The 21821-nt window shown below is 43.1% G+C and overlaps 2 protein-coding genes across 2 annotated transcripts; one reads left to right on the top strand and one right to left on the bottom strand.

Moving 5' to 3' along the window:
• Positions 1-2414: 2414 nt before the first annotated feature.
• On the bottom strand, positions 2415-18214 carry LOC121297346 (protein HIRA-like). Its single transcript, XM_041223624.1, has 25 exons — positions 17923-18214; positions 16781-16843; positions 16315-16425; positions 16142-16232; positions 15477-15571; positions 14765-14860; positions 14239-14399; positions 13978-14145; positions 12554-12667; positions 11195-11265; positions 10971-11076; positions 10214-10420; positions 9700-9785; positions 9029-9214; positions 8289-8471; positions 7512-7722; positions 7142-7240; positions 6862-7010; positions 6155-6316; positions 5958-6016; positions 5572-5677; positions 4641-4763; positions 4069-4232; positions 3543-3631; positions 2415-3112 (listed from the first exon to the last, which is right to left on the bottom strand). The coding sequence occupies exons 1-25, from the start codon at positions 17957-17959 to the stop codon at positions 2996-2998; spliced, it is 3054 nt and encodes a 1017-aa protein (XP_041079558.1). The 5' UTR covers positions 17960-18214; the 3' UTR covers positions 2415-2995.
• A 992-nt stretch (positions 18215-19206) lies between these two features.
• Positions 19207-21104, top strand: LOC121297400 (39S ribosomal protein L40, mitochondrial-like). The gene is made up of 4 exons (XM_041223714.1): positions 19207-19461; positions 19855-19938; positions 20298-20453; positions 20697-21104. Exons 1-4 carry the CDS (start codon positions 19403-19405, stop codon positions 21004-21006), a joined length of 609 nt encoding a protein of 202 aa, XP_041079648.1. The 5' UTR covers positions 19207-19402; the 3' UTR covers positions 21007-21104.
• The last annotated feature ends 717 nt before the right edge of the window (positions 21105-21821 follow it).

Raw genomic sequence — 21821 nt, 5'->3', positions numbered from 1 at the left:
CAACAAGGCAAACTGCAACAACTCTGTTATTTGGTGGCACTCAGATCTCTCCAACACTTGAAGCCAATGGTCTAGCCTCCCATGAGTTCAATGAATGTGCTGAATATGATGCACAGCATTTATTATTGTGCTGTGTTAGCCACCCATAAAATGTTAATTTCCAGATGTGATAGATTACACTTTTACTGCTGCTTCCCCACAGCACTGCTCACGCACGGTGATTGATTGCACACAAAGTTCTTTAAGAAAAGCCAAGAAAAGGAGGCTTTCTACTCTATCCCCCCCAGCCTCCCTCCCTTTTAAAACTCTAATTCAAACTGGATTGAGCAGGTCTGCTTGACTGCTAGAGTGCGTGACATACATTACCACAGCTGGAACAAAAGCAAGCAGCATGTTCCAAAGAATCTACTGTAATGTCTTATTAAATAACCCCACTCTGTTCCCTCTCTCTCATGCAAACATAGAAGCAATGTAACCAAGGAGGTTAGACCCTGTTTTAACCTGCATGTGTAATGGATGACCTTTCGCCTTTCTGTTCACAACACACACCTGTGAAGGGCAAGTCCATTTAAGCCGCCTCTCGTTTGCCAACACGCCGCTGTGTTTATTAACACAGCAATGATGAGTGACTAAAGAGTGTACAGGTTGGGACGAGCATTCATAAGAAAGTGCCACTGCTAACGCTTTGCTTGAGGTAGACAGTTATTGCCGTTTTCTTTATATATTACCCCATTAAGTTGTGTGTCTTGCTTTATAGTTTTTTTCAAACTCACAAATTCAATACCGCTATTCATTCGTTTGCTCCACACAGATCTCCCACAGGTGGCTGAAACAATTGTGGTGAATCCAGCGGCAGCAGTTTTCTGCTGATTAAATAGATCAACGGTAAGAATATCGCTCACTTTCAGCATCCCCTAATGTAAAAGGCACCTTGTCGACACTTTGGGAATATGCAAAGCGACCCGTCTGTGAGACACTCGGCTATTCCCTTTACTTGCTTTCTACTGGTTTGAAATGATTTATTTATTTTCTACGGAGATGCATACATACCCAAACTGACCTTGTGTAATGGTACCTATGAACATAGTTCTTGTTAGCCTGTAATGAAGTTAATCACTTGCACACATATGCCATACACACACACACATACGAGTTATGTTAATGTTCATAAACAGCTAATGTAAATTCTTCTCATCACACACGCAGTAAAAACTCAACAGTACTGTCTCACACTTCCTTCGTCTTTCCAGCAGGGCTCTGCTGCACCCTGGTGGTTAACTCTTTCATTGCACAGGGCCCTGGGTCCTGGATCAGGATTGCTGTCTATAACAGCTCTATGAGGAAAGGGTTCAGGTAAAGGGATGTCTTTGCATGCAAGAACTGCTATAGGTGGAACAGTCAGGGTGGGGGCAAGGCTCCAGTTCTATAAAGATAGTTCTGTTGTGTTTTTGAGTCTCTGTTAGCTTTCCAGTGGTTTTAAGTGTCTTTTGTATTGATTATTCCAGCTCGGTCTGTCCGCATTTTCCAGTAAAATGATTTCATTAAGGGCTGGTTCCCTTTGGTAAGCACACTTCGTGTTGACCAGGCATCAATAAAATCACACAAACACCATTACTGATGAAAACTCAGGTGCCAAATTTGCAATTATCAACAAATAGAACGATTTCAATGTTCAACGAGCAGGACTGGCATCAAACAGGAAAACCAGAAGCGAACGCGATCAGGAATCATCATGCCCCTGAACCCATCCTCCACCTTTACCAGCTTGAATCAGAACAATCCGAAGAATGGCTATGGGAACGATACAGAGCAAGGCAAAAGAACTGCAATGACTAACAGAACAAAGGACATGTGAATGCTCAGTGCTCAGTCTGTTCTAGAGGTCAGTATTAGTACAGTCAGTGTGTTAGAATTTAGAGTATCTGTCTGCACTTCACTTGACAGGAGCTGTTGTATAAGAACGTTTCCAAGTTGATTCGGGGTGGGGGAGGGTGTTCATGGCTTTGAAATTTTCTCAAAACTTTACTTGGAAACTTCTTTTTGTTTTGCAACATGCAAATGTATAGTACCCAAATCAGCTATTTAATAAATGACAAATCTTGATCCCCTAGAACAAAACCCATACACTTCTGTGCAATGATGTGGCCTTACAACGGCTGCTGGCTCTGTAGTTTAGTATTGAGTAGGTGGAGCCAGAGTTTATATGAAAGAAAAGGGCAATGCCCAGGCACTTATCACACTAGGGAAGAGTACCTGAGTGCTAGAACGACATGGGGGGAAATGACCAGAGCTCAGGAACCAACCAATCTATTTAATATCACTGTTACTCAGTGAATTTCCAATCACAGAAAAATATAAAATTAAGCCAAAGCATTGCTCAATTAATTTATTTTGTAAAAAAAAAAAAAAAAAAAAAAAAAACCTAAAACAAAAAACAGGTCTCTTGTCCAAACATTTAGAAATTACAAACAAAACAGGACCTGTTCATTTCCATGTACAAACTGAACAGAGTTTGGTTGTTGCTACTGTTAAAATGTCCGTTCTGGGTTGTTGCTGTAGTGACGCGATGTACCAAGCACTGCCGCTGTGTTACCTGCCCACACTCCACTGTAGAGGCTTTCTGTTTCTAATAGAAACACAGTCCAACTGCAGAGACACAAACTATGTTATTATTACCTCCCATAAACACCAGGAGAATTATTATTTTGTATTTTTTTTTCAATGGTATTATTATTATTGTCGTCACATCTTGTAGCTGTGCAGGTTTCTGCTGCTCTGCGTGACGGTAGCATTGTGCTTGTCTGAGCACCCCATGACCCGTGCCGACAGTGGAATCTTAGTGCCTTCATACTGAAGAGAAGCATCTCATTTGTTCTTTTGTCTGCTTCACGGGGATCCTTGCTCAGGGTGGCAGGTGTTGTGCTCCTCCTGAGAAGGTACAGCGGGGCTCTGCTCTCTCGCCAGGACGGTCTCCCTGTGGAACGACGGGAAAGTGCTACTTGTTTTTCAGCAGCTCCAGCTGGTCCTGGTATTCTGTGAAGAGCCTCTGGAACTGCAGATTCTGGCCTATTACTGGAAGCACCTCTTTGAGAAGGTCTCGCTTCCTCAGTCCCTGCGTTGTGAAAGCATGCAATATTGACACATTAATATCAGGATGACCAAACAATCATTTATTTTTAGTTTAAGATTTTCAGCTTGGAAATGACAACAACAACAAACATGTGTCTCTCTCAAGGTCTTCATGACAAACGTTTCGACTACAAGTCTCTCTCAACAACTTCGCTGAGAAAGACTTAGTCAACACGTCTGTCAAGTTTCTTCAAGTATTTTTAAATGTATCACTCAGTTAAAACTAATGCGCAAAATAACAACAATAATAATAATAATAATAATAATAATAATTCACACAGTAAGTGTAGCACCACTTCTCCCAGTCAGTCTCAAACTTCGGCGAGTCAACAAGATCAAACTCGGAGGCTGTAAGGCAGCAGACCAGAGAGCTAAACGTATTACTGAGGTATCCGAGACCCTCATATTCTTACCAGCACAGTCGTCTCCCAAACGCTTGCCGCTGACTTGTGTACAGGACCCAACAAATCTTTACAGAGCTCTCGTAAGCGATACTGCGATCCTGCAAGACGAGGTTCAGAGTGTCATGAAAGAAGCCCATTGTAATGCTTTCTTCAAAATGCATGTCTGTCCGTAATGTTTCCCTTTCCAGAAAAATGAAGGGCAGACAAATAGGGGAGCGAGGTCGCTTCAAAAGATCTTCATCAATGACGGGACACCCATCTGTATTAGGAAATGCTTTGTTTCTGGATCCAAAACAGTCCTGTTTTGTAAGGCGCAATTAAAAATTGATAACCTACAATACAAACTTGTCTGCAAACTGTGAAGAGTTAAATTCTTTATCTAGCATTTCTGTGTGTCAGTTCCACCTCACCATCAAGCTAAATCTTGCAGCCAAGCTAAAATAGCTGCAAATGACTCATGCAAAAACGAAACTTCAGCAACGAAGAGAACCAAACTGTCGAACAGAGGAATTCCCGCTGACAGACCCGATCCTACCTTCATTTACCAGGAACCGTGCGTAGATGAGCAGCCAGTGCCTGTACTCCGGACTGGATTTCAATGTAAGTGCCGATGCCATCTGGTTCTCTAGGTAGGCCAGTGTCATTCCCTGCTGCAGGAGGTGTGGTGTGGCTGACAGCCTGGACGCTTGCCTCCCAGCACTACATTGCAACAGAAGCAAAGGGAAACGATCAGAAGCAAGGCCCTTGCAAATGCCTCACTTCATTAACAGGGACCTTAAGGAGCTTTTTAGCATTGTCAAAAATATGCATGTCAAAAGGTAGGTGTTAACCTTGCACAGTGGTAAGTGCACATTACTTTTTTTTTTTTTAAATGTAATTAATCAAATTTTTTTTTTTTTTTTTTTTTTAAATATGCATGCATTTTTTTCTATTGGAACTTGCAGACATTCCAGATCTTAACAATGCTGTAACGCTTAACTTGTTTATTCTTACAGTTTAAATGGTTGTGAAATTAAACACATACTAGCAGCCCTACAACCTTCAGCTGGATGTCTCATCAGCTACCACACAATGACCATTGCCTGAAATATTAAACAAACACCTTACTTTAAACTGTGACCCTGCACGATGGCCAAGGGTCCAGAGGACAGCATGGCCTCCTGGGAAGGGAAGCAGTTCCTGTAATCCGCACACTGCACCAGGGAGTCCTGTTTGTCTGCTATCAGATTCCTTATGGAGAAACGGGAATGGCGACGTTAACGGCCACAATGGAGGCTTATTTCAAATGATCTAAACACAGCTGCTGCCATTTACCTCTGAATCAATCCAGGGTGGAATCGATGGAGTGAGGCATGAAAGAGGTGGTTTATGAAGTGCTCTGGTTAAATCAACTGCTTATTAATGAAACTAAAAATGTGTTGCTAAGATGCATTGAGGGGGGGCAGTAATGTAATCTCAGTAGAATCTCTCAAGTTAGTTTTATAGACCAAAGTACAGCTACATATATCGTTGAAGATTCTGCACTTTGTGCATGCAGCAGTTTCGGCAAGGTGCCTATATATTTCCTGTAATTTTAAGAAGCCTAATAAAACTGGAAGATGTATATGGCCTCGTAAGTCAGGAGATCCTGACCCTACTAGAAAATGTGTGGGACTGAAGTGACTAAATGCCAGGTTGAAAAACCCAGCCTGTGAGAGCAGCCATGACAGCGCTACCCAGACACATGCAATGAGCTGCCAGGCATTTGAAAAGGGCAGCCTATCACTTCAGAATCTAAGAATGGCTGCGGCAGTTATTGTGGCCAAGGAAAGAAGGAAAATAAAATAATAAATAAATAAATAGATAGAGGAGGTACTCTCTTTATTTTTAGGACACGTTTATAAACTTGCAATTTCTAAAAGACCCGATTCCACAGTATTTGAACTCAGTAATGTTAAATAATGGGGTGAAACAAAATGACAACACTTGGAGCTCGATTACTGTTAATAGAGCTGAAGATTAGCTGCATTCTGATCAGTACAAACAGACTCGTCCTTACCATGTCCCGAGAGCGGAGTTGAAACAGTAAGACTTTCCATTGGCCAGGCTCACAACCGGGATTCCGTGCCGGGTCAACAAGGACTGGGAGACTGTGGTATCTGTTCCTGCAGACAGTCACAACAAGCACAGATCAAACCTTACTCCGGAAACGCTGCTGACCAGCAACAAGCTCAAAACAGTGAACCGGTGAAATTATAACAATGATCTCACGTGTGAGAACTGGAGACTGCAGAACACTTCAAAACAATACGGGTGACTGGTGTGGGGGCCTGAAATATTTTTTGGTTTTATGCTCAAGCTTTGTAAAGGTAAGCTTTTGCTGCAAGCTGCTTTTCAACATAAGTAATGGAACAGAATACAAAAAAAGTGAACTTAAGCAATTACCTGACAAAATAATCTGTAGCGATTCATTCTTGACCAGTACCGACTGCTTCTGCACATCCCTGAAAATGCAAAAAAATAATAATTTATTAAGTCATCTGAAAGGGCATTGTGCAAAGCAGGGGTCTGTCCTGAACCCACTTAAACAATGCATAAACACTGCTATGGACATGCTTCCCACCTTCTCATGCCATACCTACCAGACTGACAGCGTGGCACAGGCAGTGAGGGCCATCACGTAGCAGCCAGAACAGTGCAGTGTGGACATTGGAGCCTGCAACAGGATGGCTGGGAGCAGCCGGCGCCCACAGGCAGAGAATACTGACAACGTCCTGTCCTCACAGGCCACCCCGATCACGTCCCTGAAAACCAAAAAGATCCGCCTTTACTCATCACAGACCTCCTCAATGCAGCAAGAGCTAGGACACGGGGCAAAGAGACACTGGATCACGACTGCCTGCATCCATGGGACATTTCTGATTCACACTCCTGCACTGGATTGGGGTCTAACTTAAAAGGTGCACGTGCATCATTCTGGTTTTTAAAATGTGCTAGGGAATCCTGAATACGCATCTCATTTTTAACCCCCAAAAAAAGGTTCAGGGATGGAAATAAGGCTCCCATTGCATAGCAGTTTGATCCCATCCTGGTTTTACTGCGAGTTTAATAAGACACACCTGAGCATGTTACCTATACGCTGTGGCTAACCAAGCTCGCAGTAAAACCTTGAATGTGCAGTAGGAGTCCTATTTCCATCCCTGAGGTTGTAGGCAGTTCAAAAGGTCTTAGAAACACTATAGTATGGGTAAGCAGGTACATTGACAGACCCGCTGTGAATGTGTTGTCAGCCAACAAGAGAGTTAAACAAGACACACCACAGACCCAGCTAACATCATCTCTAACTTACGAGCTTCCAGCAGCAGTCAGGACCCGACTGGTGAGAACCGTCTCCCACACTTTACCCTCGCGGTTACACTTCAGCCTGCTCAGCCTGGACCCCGCGGCAGTGGAGACCTCATTCTCCACCTCAATGAACACCGACGGATCCGAGCTGACCTGCGAGAGAGAGAGGGGAAAAAAACCTTGACATCCGCGTTATCAAAACGAAAGCGTTTACTTTACTTTTCTGTAGTTTGCCGATCCGCTGATCAGCAGTTGGTGCAGCCCATGACAGAAGCACTCCTTACCTGTAGAGTGAAAGCTTTCTGTGGGGCTGGCGTTGGCAGCTTCAGCACTGCCATCGGCACAACAACTCTGGGGGGATCTTTGTCTGTTGTGGGCGCAGTCTGCAAAAAAACAAAAAGGGTTCATTTCTTTATTCGTTTGTTAAAACTTTGTTTCACCACCACAGCTGCAAATACTGTACAAAAAAAGAACTTTGCCAGTATCGTGAAAAAAATCACCTTGACCGAAATCCTCTATGTGCATGAAAAAACACAAAAGTGGCAAACATACAGACAGACAGGTTTCCTCCATATATCTCCAACTTACACAGTACACCCACACTAAAAACAAAACCCAGGCTGATCTTCACCGCCATGGTTAAAGTGTTTTTACCTGCAGCATGGCTGCACTCATCGGCAGTATTTTGGTATCTTTCCTCGGTCTTCCCTTCTTTCTCTTCTCGACCACCTCACCCCCCTCCATCTCTATCTTCCTCTTGTTCAAGGCCAGAGACGGTGCCTTCATTTTCTCCTCGCTGTCGCTGCTGCTGTCCAGACATGTAATCCTGGGTTTCGGGTCCTTAAGAGCATTTGCATCTTTTACTCTGAAAAGCAAAAAAAGAACAGAGAGCTGCTAGAGAGACGTGAAAGTGATAACCAGTCTGATATCTGCTGTAACTATGATGAGCGACCGGACCGCTTTCAAAGAAGTCAACGGTTTGAAACGGAGCATGAGATTGCTGACTGTGTTGAATTACAAGCGCCATGCATGCCTGCATGTGTGCCGTCATCAATTGTCACACGTGTTTTTAATAATGTAAATTTCTAATAATGCAAACCTGCGACTGAAGTCAAAAGTGGTCTGGTGGCCACTTTGCCACGGTCTGTGCTGTCGCTGCTTTGCAGATAAATAAAGACGACTATCCTGTCTTACAAGCTCATATTTTCCAATGTGGACAAACTGCAGGCAAACTGCATGCATAATTAACATCAGGCCCATTAGCTCTTAACTGACTGAACAGCTTTTATTTGTTTCATAAAAGTGGATCTGGGACACCTGTGATTATAGGCAGTGTGCCAGTCTGACTGTATGTGTTGTACTGCACGTCATTTCAGCTCAGTAACTGAAGTTTAACTGCAGTCTGAGACACAATCTTCACGGGTTTTTTACCTATCAAGGGGGGTGAGGCTGACAAGAGAGGATACAGCTACTCCAGGCGTGGCTTTCGATCTTTCGGTAAACCTGGAATCAAGTGCTTTCATTGGCTCAATCTTGGCAGCAGAGGTCAGAGAGTTTGGTTTCACTGCAACGGAGTTTGCAACGGCTGACAATGTGGTGGCTGTAGCATTGACGCTGGAAATAAACGAACAAATAACCAAGTTAAAAAAGTTCCTGAACTCGTTACACATATTCCTTATTTTTTGTTAACAAGGACTTCCTGCTAATGGCTTGCACACAGTAAGACATGGAAAGCATAAAGGCAGAAAGATGCTAATCCAGTCTTTTAGACAGACACACAAGACCCTGATCTTCATAGCTGTCCTTGAGATTGAATCACTTATTCGGGGGAAATCGAATCATACTTTTCAAGGCTTTTCTGCTCATTACCACAGTCTCTCACACACACAACCTACCCTCCCAGGATGCCCAAGAGGATTAACCTTGATACAGAAATAGCAGTAAAGACTCCCATTTCACAGCAGTTTATTACATTCCAGGTTTCAGGATCTGATTACACTGGAACTGGAGACAAGCCCAGGTGGAACTGGAAAAAATATCTTTGCACATTTAAGATCAATACAAATCGGAGCTCGAGGAAGACCTTCATGAATTTTGCATTACTTTTTTTTTTGTACAATTAAAAAAGAAACTAAATCTTTCTCGAAACTATTACAGCAGTTCCTACTGACCCCTCTTTGTGCAGTGCATCGTCTGCAGGCCTGGGGGCAGCGTTGGCTGTGGGCTCCGGACACGGCTTCAGGCTGAGGGAGTTGGCCGTGTTGGAGTCCGAGGAGGTCAGCTGCTGGGTCAGCTGGGAGGACATGGACGAGCCGGGAAGGATCGGGACACTGTTAAACAGGGCTGGGGAGAAGTCCCTGGGAACAAAAACAGTAGTTTCTTTAAAAAAAAAAAATTCAATACAAATTCCAAGCTGGCTACCTGAAGGTCAAAACATACTGCAGTACAATTCAAACAGGGCGCAACAGCAGCAGCATGTAGAATATAATCACGGTTGTCCTCTTACGGGCGTGAGGGACAAGGGTTGGCGTTTGTGGACACGGTGGCGTCTATCGCACCTGCAATGCGGGGGAAGGGGTTTGTTGTGGAATCTCTGTAGGCACTGCAATGTGCATTGCTGTGAAGGATGGACGCCTTGAACAGTAACGGTACTGAAGGGGTTGGCCCTCAGCAAATCTTACTGTACATCCCACCTCCAATTGTAACCCACAGATGAGTTTCTCTTCCCAACTTTGACCAAAAACGGATCTTGGAAACGCTGCATTGTCTGTTGTGAATTTCGAGAAGCTGCCAGGCCCTCCTGACTGTGGTATGGTACAGAACTACACTGAAATGCTCTTACCCTGTGTCTAACTGAGCAATGCATAGAGGGGTGATCCGTCTTCGGCCATCTGGTGTCCTTGTTTCCACCTGCTTTTTCAACAAATTCTGCAAAAGAAAACCAAATAAACGGATCAGCAAAGTAAAAGTTCCACCAGCGATTTAAAAGTGAAGTTTAAATTTTAACAGATTCATGAGCTCATATAAAACTACCAAAAAAATCGTACAGGTCCTGCATTAAATGCAATTGAACATTCTGCTCCCGAAAAACATTCAGCAAAATAAGAACTTTTGCAATTAAAACCACACAATAAAACAACAGAACAGAATAGTACCAGTAACTGAATGCATTCACTAGTTCGTTTGTTTTGCTTTGTTTAGTAAGCATTTAGCTTATTTGCATGTATTTTAACCGATTAACAGAACAGCTAATTAATTAGTGTGTTGAACCAATGAATTAGTCTTTATTGAGTGCGTTAACGCCCCGGTATTTCTTGGCAGGCAGAGGCTGGGCAGCGGCAGGGTGCAGTACCCACCTTCCTGATATCCTCCAGGCTCTCCCCGTTCACCACGCTGGTGAGCTTGGGCGTGTGCGCCTCCCTGCTGGCCGCGCTCCTCTGCTCAGCCTGCTGCTTCTGCTGCTGGTACTTCAGCATCTCCGGGTTCTCGATGATGGTGGTGGGCAGCTGAGCCTCTGTGGTGATCGCCAGGCTTTTCCCGTAAATCTTTTGGTGAATCGAGTTCTGCAATTAAAAGAAAAAAATAAAATGTATTCGCAACTAATAAGGAAACGCACAGCAAACAACCCCGACAAAAACAGAAACCTACATAATCTTTAAAAACAATGTGCGGGGGGGGGGGGGATTCTTTATGCTATGTATATGGGCATAACCAAATGGGCCTTATTCTGAAGCAAAGGCTGAGATTAATCAAAACTCAGGGTGGAAATAAGGCTACCACTGCATAGCAGTCTGGTCCAATTCCGTGTTTTACTGTGAGCTTAGTTAACTACCAAGTACAGGTAACATGTTACAGAGTGGCTAATTATGCTGACAGTTGAACCTGGAATGGCTAAAGCTGCTATGCAATGGGAGTATTATTTGTATCTCTGCACCTGCCAAGGTATGAAACAAGCAAGAACAAAATTGGTTACCAGCCCAATCACAGACTCAGCTAAACTGGCTGGTCTTGTGCAAGGAAACTGAAGTGGAACTGGTACAGCAGACACACACACACACTAAAACGTGGCTCTAGTCTTTCTCTAGACTATACAGCACTGCCATTGTTGCGTACCTTCTCGTCCTCGTTGAGTGGATCCCCAAGCTCATCCTGAGAGAAATCCAGGTATGCCACAGTCCCATCCATGGAGCACACCAGGATCCCCAGGCCATTGAGGGTCCTGCAAGAAACACAAGAGCAATCGAAGCCATCAGGGCCAGCGCTTGAGGAGCCTGGTTTATACATATATATATATATATATATATATAAACAAATCATGCATTTTCATCAGATCCTACCATGAGATATCCATGATCGACTTGTCAAATAACTCATGGATAACCACAAGGGGGCGCTTCAGGCAAGTGAGCTGAAAAGAAAAATATAAAAACACATGGATATTGAGTTTACACTATTCAATGTGTTTGCAAAACTAACAGACTTATCATGCAAGCAAAGTGTTAATGCCCATTCACTATACCAGAAAGTCTGTAGAACTGTAACCAATATTTCACTTTGGCTTATCTTGACTGTGTTACTGAAGTCTATAGCTGGGCACATACTATATCAAGATGTTTAAAAATATACATCTGTCTATATAGTGGAGTAACTGCAATAAGAACAAATCACATTGACTGCAAACACCATCAAATGACAAAATGCAACTGAACGCTTTTTAATCTTTGAAGCTGAGGCCCCCAATGCGATTCATTTCACGTGTCCATTGTTGAGTTACACGACCCCATTGTATACACTTCATTCATGTGCGAGATTTCCATTCACTCACAATCCTCCTCCGCTGAGCTTACTGTCAGCTACCTTGACGTGACTGAAGGAGAGAGCCGTAACAGGAAGCCTCAAGGTGCACAAGAATGAGCTCTCTGGCAGCGCCAGTGCGATTTGACAGCTCTCTCAGTTTGGTACGTCACTACATATTTCTGTCTGCGTACATCAGTATCTGAAACTAACCCTGAATAATTACTGTCCCCAGATAAGGCAGTGTGCTTCGATCTCCTTGTTTGGATGCAGCGAGCTAAATTAAGAATACCATTCCGTACAGGCCTGTAGCTATTTCAGTCAAAAACAGTGGCACTGCACGGCAATTTCAGAAGTATGTCTTTAATGCCGCTCACCATCTCCGGTTTGCACAGCAGCTCACAGCTCTATTCACCCTGCAATGACTCACTGTTGTGCCCAATAGCCCAAGATATTCTGCAGTGTTCTGCAGCACTCCTATCGTCTGTTTTGTTGGAATGCGTTTCTAACTCGCCGCAGAACATTTAATTACATTCAATAGAAAATCTATTATTACACTTCAAAGACAAGAGACCACAATGAACATCTTAGACTAAGCAGTTAACCCATTCCTGTACAGCTACATACGCAAATAACGTGCCCCTCCTTGCTTTTGACTGATCTGTCAGCATCCCTTATGACTACCCTCAGCCTATATAATCTATAGCGCTGGTCTACTGCCTCATCCACCTGGCCAGGAGGTGGTCCTTCTAACCATCTAGGCTTCAGGCAATTCATGTCCATGCTTTTCATGATGCACACTCCTCATTAAAAATCCATCCTTCACTTTGCGTGTTGTGGGGGTCTGTCCTAAACTAGCGATATGTGGAAGAGCGCGGCCCCGTCTCTCTGACCTCACTCACCCACACAGACACAGAGCGGTCCTTACTGCCCACAGCACAGCAGCAGTACGGGCAGCTGGGCTTGGGAGAGCTGCCGTTCTTCTGCTTCTTCTTGAAAATCTTAGGGTTGAATTTCTGCAGGGAACACAATTAAAACATTCAACAATTTAAAAAGCCTAGTAGTAAGCTTCAGTTTCATACAACTTCACCTCCAATTCACTGCTATGTTTTCTTATGTATTCATCACATCATCATAATGTTCACCAAAGTAAATATAAAACACAAATACAAACTTGTATAGTTATTGATAGCATCTGAATCCGAGGGTTTATAGCGCAGGCATGTCCATCTATCTATTTATCCTGTTTCTATATTTTTACAAATATCTCGAAGCACTAATTGAACTGTGATGAATCTTGTTAGGACATTCTTTAGCTACTGATCTGTAGTTACTGAGAGCAGGAGAACACGGGGGTGTATACTGTATGAAGGCATCTGTCTGTATGTCAAACTGGATGTGTGTAAAGACTGCAGATTTTATATTTCTGTGCAGGGACCTGGATGCAGCCAAATCTGCAGAAGGGAGACAGACGACTCACAGGGATGTTTCTCTGTATACATTAGCATAATCAGAAATCAACTATAAATGTCATGCAGGTCTGTAAACACAGCAGACACACAGAAAGAAAGCTCGGCTTGCATGGGAATACCAAAATATATATATATATATATATATATATATATATATATATATATATATATATATATATATATATATATATATATATATATATAAAATGCTAAACTGTGACTCTGGCAGCAAGATTCTACTTCCAAAATCAATTTTGCGGGAGCACATTTTCTCCTCACTGCAGCTAATTTCACATCACTAATGTGGTTTCTGGAGATAAAAAACAGATTCAGCCCACTATATACAGGAAGGAGGTCTTTGTGTTTGAACTATGCAGTATGGTATAGCTATGCTTTCTGGATAAGAATCTTGCATATCTGTCTGTGTGTGGGTTTATGTGGGGAGAGCTGGGGATCTTAGACATCTCATTTACCGTGACTTGCTTTCTGTGGTCATGAGCAACCGAGACCACCAAGTAAAGAACAGGCTATTAGAAAGCCTTCAGTGGCTCCACACACTGCAGGCTGCACATTTACACACGTATACCATGACCTGCTCCACAAGCTGAAGGAAATCACAAGAAATCAAAAGGGCAATGCTCCAGTTTAAGGATCCATTAGAAAAAACAAAATGTACTCTTAGAAACGTGTTATAAAATGACGCTCGTTGGCGGTTATAACAGCCCACGGCTGCACAGTGTTAAGTGTAAATCACAGCAACACAAAAGCAAAGCGTCGGCGTCTTTCACTTTACACATAACTGCAAGCCTTCTCCGTGTCATTCTCCACCTGCTGGCTTCACAGCGCACACATACCACTACAGTCACTGCTTTCCGATGGCCCACAAAGTCCATGTTGGTCTTCCAGCCGTCCCTCTCAATGATCTGCGCTGTGGGGCCGGAGTTGTTCATGGCGTGAGCGGAGACTAGATACTGACCGTCAGGGGACCAGCTGAGCCGCAGCACGTGAGTGGTTCCACCACACTGCGAAGAATACAGGGCAAGTTTACAACACCCTTACCTAAGCAGCTCTGCCACTACATGAAAGACAGAGAACCCCCGGGACCTCCTGCTCACCTCGTCGAACGGTTTGGTTATGCTGGTTTCCAGCTGCCAGTCCATGGTCCGCCACACCTTCAAGTTGCGGTCGTCGGCCTGAGAGGCAACGTACTTCCCCACAGGGTCCCAGGTCAGCCCCTTCACCAGGCCAGTGTGACCCCGCAGGGTAGCGATGATCTCTGCAGAGGCAGGTCAGAATAAAATAGCATGCAATTTAAATGACGATGCCTTGCACGTGCACAGCTGAAGTCCGACATTTTGCATGAAGTGTTGCAGCATGTCTCGTGCTAAAAAACTTTTCGTGATTTTAGATATGCGGTCTGTCATGTACAGTTTTAAGCTGGCCGTCACGCATATACCGTATGAAGCACGGAATATATTTGTTGTATGTTTTCTGAAAATTATGCAATGTCTATTCTTGCGTGAACTTTCACATCGGGTAAAGCAGAGTTGTTATATTGTCATTGTATTCAAGCCCCTTCAGGAGCTGGGCATAGCATACATACCATCCTGCAAATGCTACTTACATTACAGTTTCACCCACCTGGAAATTTGCGAGCGTTCCAGATGACGATGGTATTGTCAACGCTACAGGAGGCGAGCCAGGCATCATGTGGTGACCAAGCAACGTCCATGACATCTAAAAGGGCATTGCAAAGAGCACATTTTTGATGGTTAAGTTTCACAATCTGAAAACAGACAAGAAAGAGTTAACAGAGCAACTGGCAATGCATCGCAGTAGAGGTTTGCTTCTTCTGTATGAAGAAAAGTCATTTCCTAATCTGCTTGATCTCAGACAGCTGCTGTTTCAGGTGTCAGCGCTGCTCAGAAAGTAGGTCAAAGTCAGGGGAAAAAAAATATGAAACTGAGTGTGTGAGTGATGATCATATTATAGAGAATTTTATAGTTTGCCCTGGTGTTGATTTAATGACTTCAATAACTCATCATGAAAGGAGGGTGCAATTGAACTATTACATTTGAAAATAACTGGAGAAAGTGACAGGACCACTAAGGTTTTGAAGACCTGTCTTAAACTAATTTTAAAAAGTAATTGTACTACATTTTTTCCCCCAGTGACTTGAGCTGTGTTAAAAAAAAAAAATTACAAAATTACAACTTCGAAAAAAAAGTTGAACAAAAAGCAGCAACGGTGGAACAGTGTGCATTTGCACTGACCCGACACGGACTTATTACCTCTTGAAAACACAGTAGCAGATATGAAAGCAGGTTAGATATTTGTAAAGATCTTGTTTTACCTCCAGTGTGACTCCTCAGTATGGTTACACATCTCCACTGCTCCACGTTGGCCAGTTTACTGCTGGAGCCGAACACAGTGCTGGGGCCAATGTACCTGCAACACACAGTACAACTACATGTATTCACTTTTCTTTTCAGTGCTCATGAAATATTCTGGAGATCACAGTCTTCTATACAGACAAGATGCGACGCAGCAATTAAGCACATTCCCATGGATGGATCTGAACTGTAAAAAGCATGTGTAATTTTGGGAAAAGGCATTTTATAGATCTTTCACTGGCCTGAAAATGTAATTAATTTCATGGGAACTTACCTGTGCAAAATAAACTATGGTTAACTGTAAAGTTTTGCAAAAAGGTTTGAAAGCAAAGTGGATTTTGCATGGTTGACCTTAAACCATAAAGCAATACCCTATACTTAAAACTTTTGGGGCAATGCCGGGATGGAAATAAGACTCCTATTGCATAGCAGATTCACTCATTCCAAGTTTTACTACAAGCTTGATTAGCCACGGTGGACAAGCAACAAGCTTGGGTGTGTCTTATTAAACTCACAGTAATACCAGGAATGGAGCAAACTGCTATGCAATGGGAGTCTCATTAGCACCCCTGCAATGGCTGCATGTATTTTATGTGTGTTCAGCTGTTTCTTATTTGCTACTCACGCTGCTCGTTTCCACACCATTATCAGCTTGTCGTCCCCACCTGAAGCCAGGTACAGCCCATTGTTGGACCAGCGCACACAGTTCACGCAAGCTGGAACGACAGATCAAAGATTTCGTTGCTGGCGGCGTTCTTTGGGGGAATGCCCGTCAACAGAAAGGAGGCCCTCCCATACCTAAATGGTTGTCCATCTGGCAAAGCATCTTGGGAATGGTCTCGTTCTTCTCATCCTCTTCTCGGAGGACTGGGGCCATGTTCCATATGACAACTTTCCCAGAATCCTCTCCTGTGGAGAAAACAATGGTGTCAAGGGTTGACATTTATTTTTAAGGCCTGTAACTGGCAAAGACCTGGTTACCTCACACAGAAAGAAACACATCCATTACGAAGCCAGTAGCATGTAGGATACAAAACGTATGCTGACTTCTAAAATGGTCTAACCTCTAATTTACTTAAACAAAACAAAAAATGGAATATTAGAACAATGTCCACGTACATTAGTCCAAATGACATTGTCAAGAATAAATGATTATTGCTAAATGCTATTCCTAAGTCAATAACTCTTACATAAAAAATATATATTTTTGCTATTTGTAATTCTCATGGATATGTTAATATAAAATATTAACTTCTTTTCATACCTTGTCCTCCTGTTGCAAATTTTGTTCCCTCCGGATGGATGTCAACAGAAAATATTGGCTTTCCTGGAAAACAACAACTTTGGTATCAAACAGATTTTTTAAGAATTGCTACACAATGAAAACACGAGTGTGTGGAGAAAGAGAAAAACTAGCTTTCAAAGTTAAGGGGCACTGCAAGACGCGTGTCTACAGAAAGTGAAAAAAATATACAGACAATGGCACATCCATCAAAACAGTTGCTCTACAGCAAAACAAACCAGAACCCTGGTAAAAACTAAATCAATCCTGTGATTGTTTTAAAAAGCTGACGCCGTGCATTCCCGTCTTGAATCAAGACGTTTACAATCAAAGTTAGGAGGTTGTGTTATAAACCCGCAAATAATTCGAGAAACACATGCATTGTATTTGTTATGATACATACGATAATTTCAAATTCAGTATGCACATTATACTTTGTCACTGGTCCCGATCAAAATGGGTATTTTTAACAGTACGTTGTTACTTCATTTTTACATGCATCCACGTGAATTTAGAAAATTAAAAAAAAAAATTAAAAAGACTTGTGTTCAACTGTGATGAACAGAAAAGTCACTAATAGTATATCTACAAAATAGCATAGAAACAGACACAGCAACACAGTTAATAATAATAATATATTGGGTTTCCTCACAGAACCCCCGTTGCTATGCAGCCAGCAGCTGCAGCGTTACTTCTTAAGAAGTTTGAATAGGCCCTTTGTTGTAGGGTAAAGTCTTCCCCTCCAATGCACCATTGCTAGCATCGCCCAAGCAGTGTTTTTTATTCAAGAAAGTGGTTTAAATGTTTCAGCTAAAAAAACTTCACATCTACTGTATTACCAAAAATTAAAAATAAACTTATTTAAAAGCAACCTTCTCTGGCAGGTGTTATAACTTGACTCTGTGCGCTGTGATGCTTGCCGGGAGATACACCTCAATAATGTTTGTATTACACTGTCCCAGTACGAGCACAGCAGCGCATCAGATTATGCATTATTATCATTATCGCGCTCCAGTGTCACTGTGCAGCCATGCAAGCGTGCCGGAGCTCAGCGTCCTCGATTTTAAACAAAAACCCAACTTAGCCACACGGATTCCGGCACTGCGCTGACATTTGCTGCTTACCATTGTGACTGATCCAACTTGGCTTCAACAGCTTCATAATTTCCTGCACCTCTGAGGGGGGAAGAAAGTCTTTGTAACCGGCTGGGTTGTGTCCCCAGTTCCCCGTCGTCTCTCAGACCCCCCGTGGCAGCGCGTCCTCCCGCTTTTCTGTGCGGTTTTTGTGAAAGCTGCCCGGGCTGCGCGTTTTCACCGAGTCCTCAGAGCTGCTCCGCGTCTCTCTTTTCGCTTCTCTCTCTCCGCATCCCTCTCCAGCTCCCTGCAGCAGCAGCAGCAACACAGGAAGTATCCGACCTCTCCGAAACTTCCCCTGGAAACACATGCGCTCCTGGAGGTCAGGCCCGTGTGTGTCTCCAAACAAAGCGCGCACTGCCGGCACCTTCCTGGAGGGTTCTTACAAAAACGTGTGCGTTTTCATTTGTGTTTGCATTGCTTCTTAGAGTATGAAAAATAAATGCATTGCAACTGCTTTGCTTTATTTAACTGGACAATATTGAGTTGTTGAGGTGGCTTTTATTTTGTATTCCAGTCCTTTAACTGTTTCGCATGTGGTGCACAAGCACAATGTCAGTTTATAAGTTATTATAAGTTTTTATTTGATATGTTTCACTATTTAACACAAACAAATAGTATGGTTATTTTGAAGGTGCTTCTAGATCATGGAATAACTTTGAAAGACATTCCGTTTTTTTTTTTTTTTTTTTTAAGGGGAAATTTGAAAATACAGTATCACATTGTGAAAAGTGGCTCTGTTTATTGGGGAGAGTGTGGGTGCTCTCAATATATACACCCTGTGTATTTAGGCAGTAAAGAACAGTAAGGGTCCCTGGCACTGTCATTATCCAGTCCAGCTGATTCTGTTATACAAATCCAGAAATGTCATGCATGGTCAGAACATCCATATGAGTCAGATATGAAAGAATAAGAGTCAGCTTTGGGAATACACTGTTAAACTGTATCGTGATGTCCTTTATTTTAGGAGCTTAAAGAAATCGAACACATACTGAGTGAGTCTCATTCTGAATGAGCGCTGGCGTGTCTCTAATCCTTGTCATCAAACTCAATGTTGTTCTGCCAAGGCAGGGGGATTATTGTTTTATGGAAAACATTTTTAAATGATCTGAACTCTTCGAATCTAGTTTGACTATAAGATGGTAAGTTAACACAGGAAGCCTGCCAATGGACACAGTGTCTCAAAAAATAGCGGAATCTGTCCACGGAATACTTTTCGCGTGGAACTTGCAGTCGGTGTTCAGTGTTACCAGACGGGGCAGGTCGAGTGGAGCACGGGGGACGGGTTGCAAGTAGAGAGTGAGGGGAGACAGAGGGGACTGGCTGGGGACAGACTGGGGACAGAGACTGGGGACAGAGACTGGGTAGCGTTCTTGGGGTATCGCTTCTTGTTTTATCGGAGGACTTTACATTTTTAAAGGTGTCGCACCTTAGAAACAGTGGAATAGCAACAAGATAATAATTTTAAAAAATGCCCGGCGTTCTGTCTCAGACCTTGACGTTATTCTCCAGACAGAACAGTACTCTGTGGTAAGTTATATATTTCGTATTTATCTATTTGTAACATGTATTTGTTTATTTGTACTCCATTGTAATAAAACAATGCTGTCATTTGCTGTAAACAGAGGAAGGGGCGGAGGGCTGTGTTGTGTATACACAGACAGGGTCTTCTCTAAGTAAAACATGTTTTCATCGTGATGCATGACTGTCAAGAATCGTATGACTTCATGTTGTATTCAGATCGAACCCCTAAACGTTTTTCTTTTTTTTTCTTTTTTATTATTATTCTCCACAAAAATATGCAGGTAGTGATCTCTCATAGTCCCGCAGTTTCAGTCCGTGTTGATGTTCATGTATGATTTGATAGAGCTGTTGTGCAGCTACACTAGATGTTAATTATTCCTCCTCTCTCGTTCTTTCTAGCTCTCTGGCTGTATTGAGCCTGCAGGCACGGCAGACTCACTGGCAAACAACTATTCTGGGGCTCAGGACGTCTCTGCCTATGAGGTAAATGTGTCATATACCTTGTGTCTTATATGTGGTTCACCATGCAAGTGTCTGACCCCTGTGTTCTGACCCACAACCCGCAGTAATGCACATTTGAAGACACGAACATATACGTAGTGACAGTGTGGACTGATGTGTGCTCCTCCCTCGTTTCTGAACCACGGCACGTTTCGTGTTATGATCAGAATTGGGGAGCGGGTCGATGACGAGCTTGATTAGATATGATATGAAAAGACAGTGTCCCAGTATTGACATTAAGAAAAAAGGTTCTATGCTATGATAAATATAACTTGCTTGAATTCAGTAACAGGAGCCTGTGTTGCTTGTCTGGTCTGTTAATGCTGCCCATGTCCTTGCAGAGCAGAGCCTAAGAAAAAGAAGAAGGTGGACCCCAAGAGGGAGGTGGCGTTGAGAGACCGTCTGAAGAAGAAGTTGAAGAAGCTGGAGAGGGTTCCTCCGGAGCTGATCCCCATCGAGGACTTCATAACCCCGGCTAAATACCTGGACGAAACGAGGTAGCATTACAGAGCCGGGGAGCTCCTGTAGAGGGTGTTCCTGAAGTCTCAGCAAAGACCATCTGCACCTTGCAGAACTGATGTGTTCCCATTCATGCGACACACTGAGAAACATTCCAGTCCATGTCTACACGCTGTGCAGAAGCCAATAGAAAGCCAATCATCTCTTTGGTACGCTGCAATCAGGATTAAGTTAGTACATGTGCTGTATGCACGAGATGTTAAGTCTCTGTTGTGTTGCAGGGTGCGAGAGCCTCCCCGGCTGTCCTTTGAGGAGAGTGAACGCAGGGCGCTGCTGATGAAGGCGTGGTCTCGCTACAAGCAGGAGCAGCACGAGGCGGAGATGAAGACTATCCGTGACGCGCTGGAGGCTCAGAGGGAAGCGCTGGAGGAACTGCGACTGGAGTCAGAAGAGCTTTATCAAGCAGCCCTCAAACGAGACCAGAGGCTCTTTCCATACGAGAGCCAGGGCCCCTGCTACACCCCACCAATACCAGGCTATCAGGCACCCGAAGGCAAATTCAATGACATCACCAAGGTGCATACGCAATAGAGAAGGGGCTGAAGGGTTCTGTTCATACATGTCTACTGTACATTAAGCTTTTGTTTGGATAAATAATAAAATAAAAACTGCTAGTATGTTTCTTAATATGTGCCATGTGTGACGTGTTGTATCTTGATTTAAATGTGTTCATGTCATCAAATTCTGAAATATGTAATAATCTATACAACACTGGACAGTCTTTAGCATATTTTTATTATTTTGGGTTTATCCTCCTCAACATGTAGAGCTTTCACACAAAAACACCCTTAAGGTCCTTGGAGGATCCTAATAACTAACCCTGCCATTCCAGTTCTAGAACAGGCATGTAGATAAGAGTTACAGAAGACGTGGAAATTAATTCAAACTAATGTAAACCTACAGGTAAAGTAGCATTAACATCGAATTAATGTCATGTTCTGTTATATTCTGGATTAAATATAAAGAAAAAAAAAGGATTGCTTGTCAGATTCCCAGAGTCCTGTTGCAAAAAAAACAACCCAAAATATCCACCAAGTTAGCATGTGCTGTCCAGTGTTTGGCTGCCCGAAGTTCACTCCTGCTCCAGCGGAATGCTCACGAGTCCTTTGGGTTTCTGTACTCGAGAGGCAGGTGCCAGTCAGCGTTCCGCATGTCGCTTTCAACCTTGCAGAATTGTATTGCCGACCGAAATAATGGGGAGATTAGCCTTCAAACATTTGATATTGCAAAGTGCTGAAACGTTGCAAGCTGACCAATCCGTGTGATTATCGAAAGAAGCCTGTAACACAATGAAATGTAACCCTTTACAGCATAAAGCACTTGAAGTATGGTTCATTCTAACAGCT

Source organism: Polyodon spathula, chromosome 22 (genome assembly GCF_017654505.1).
Source record: "Polyodon spathula isolate WHYD16114869_AA chromosome 22, ASM1765450v1, whole genome shotgun sequence".
In the NCBI taxonomy this organism is placed as follows: domain Eukaryota; kingdom Metazoa; phylum Chordata; class Actinopteri; order Acipenseriformes; family Polyodontidae; genus Polyodon; species Polyodon spathula.
This window is presented reverse-complemented; position numbering and strand designations above follow the sequence as displayed.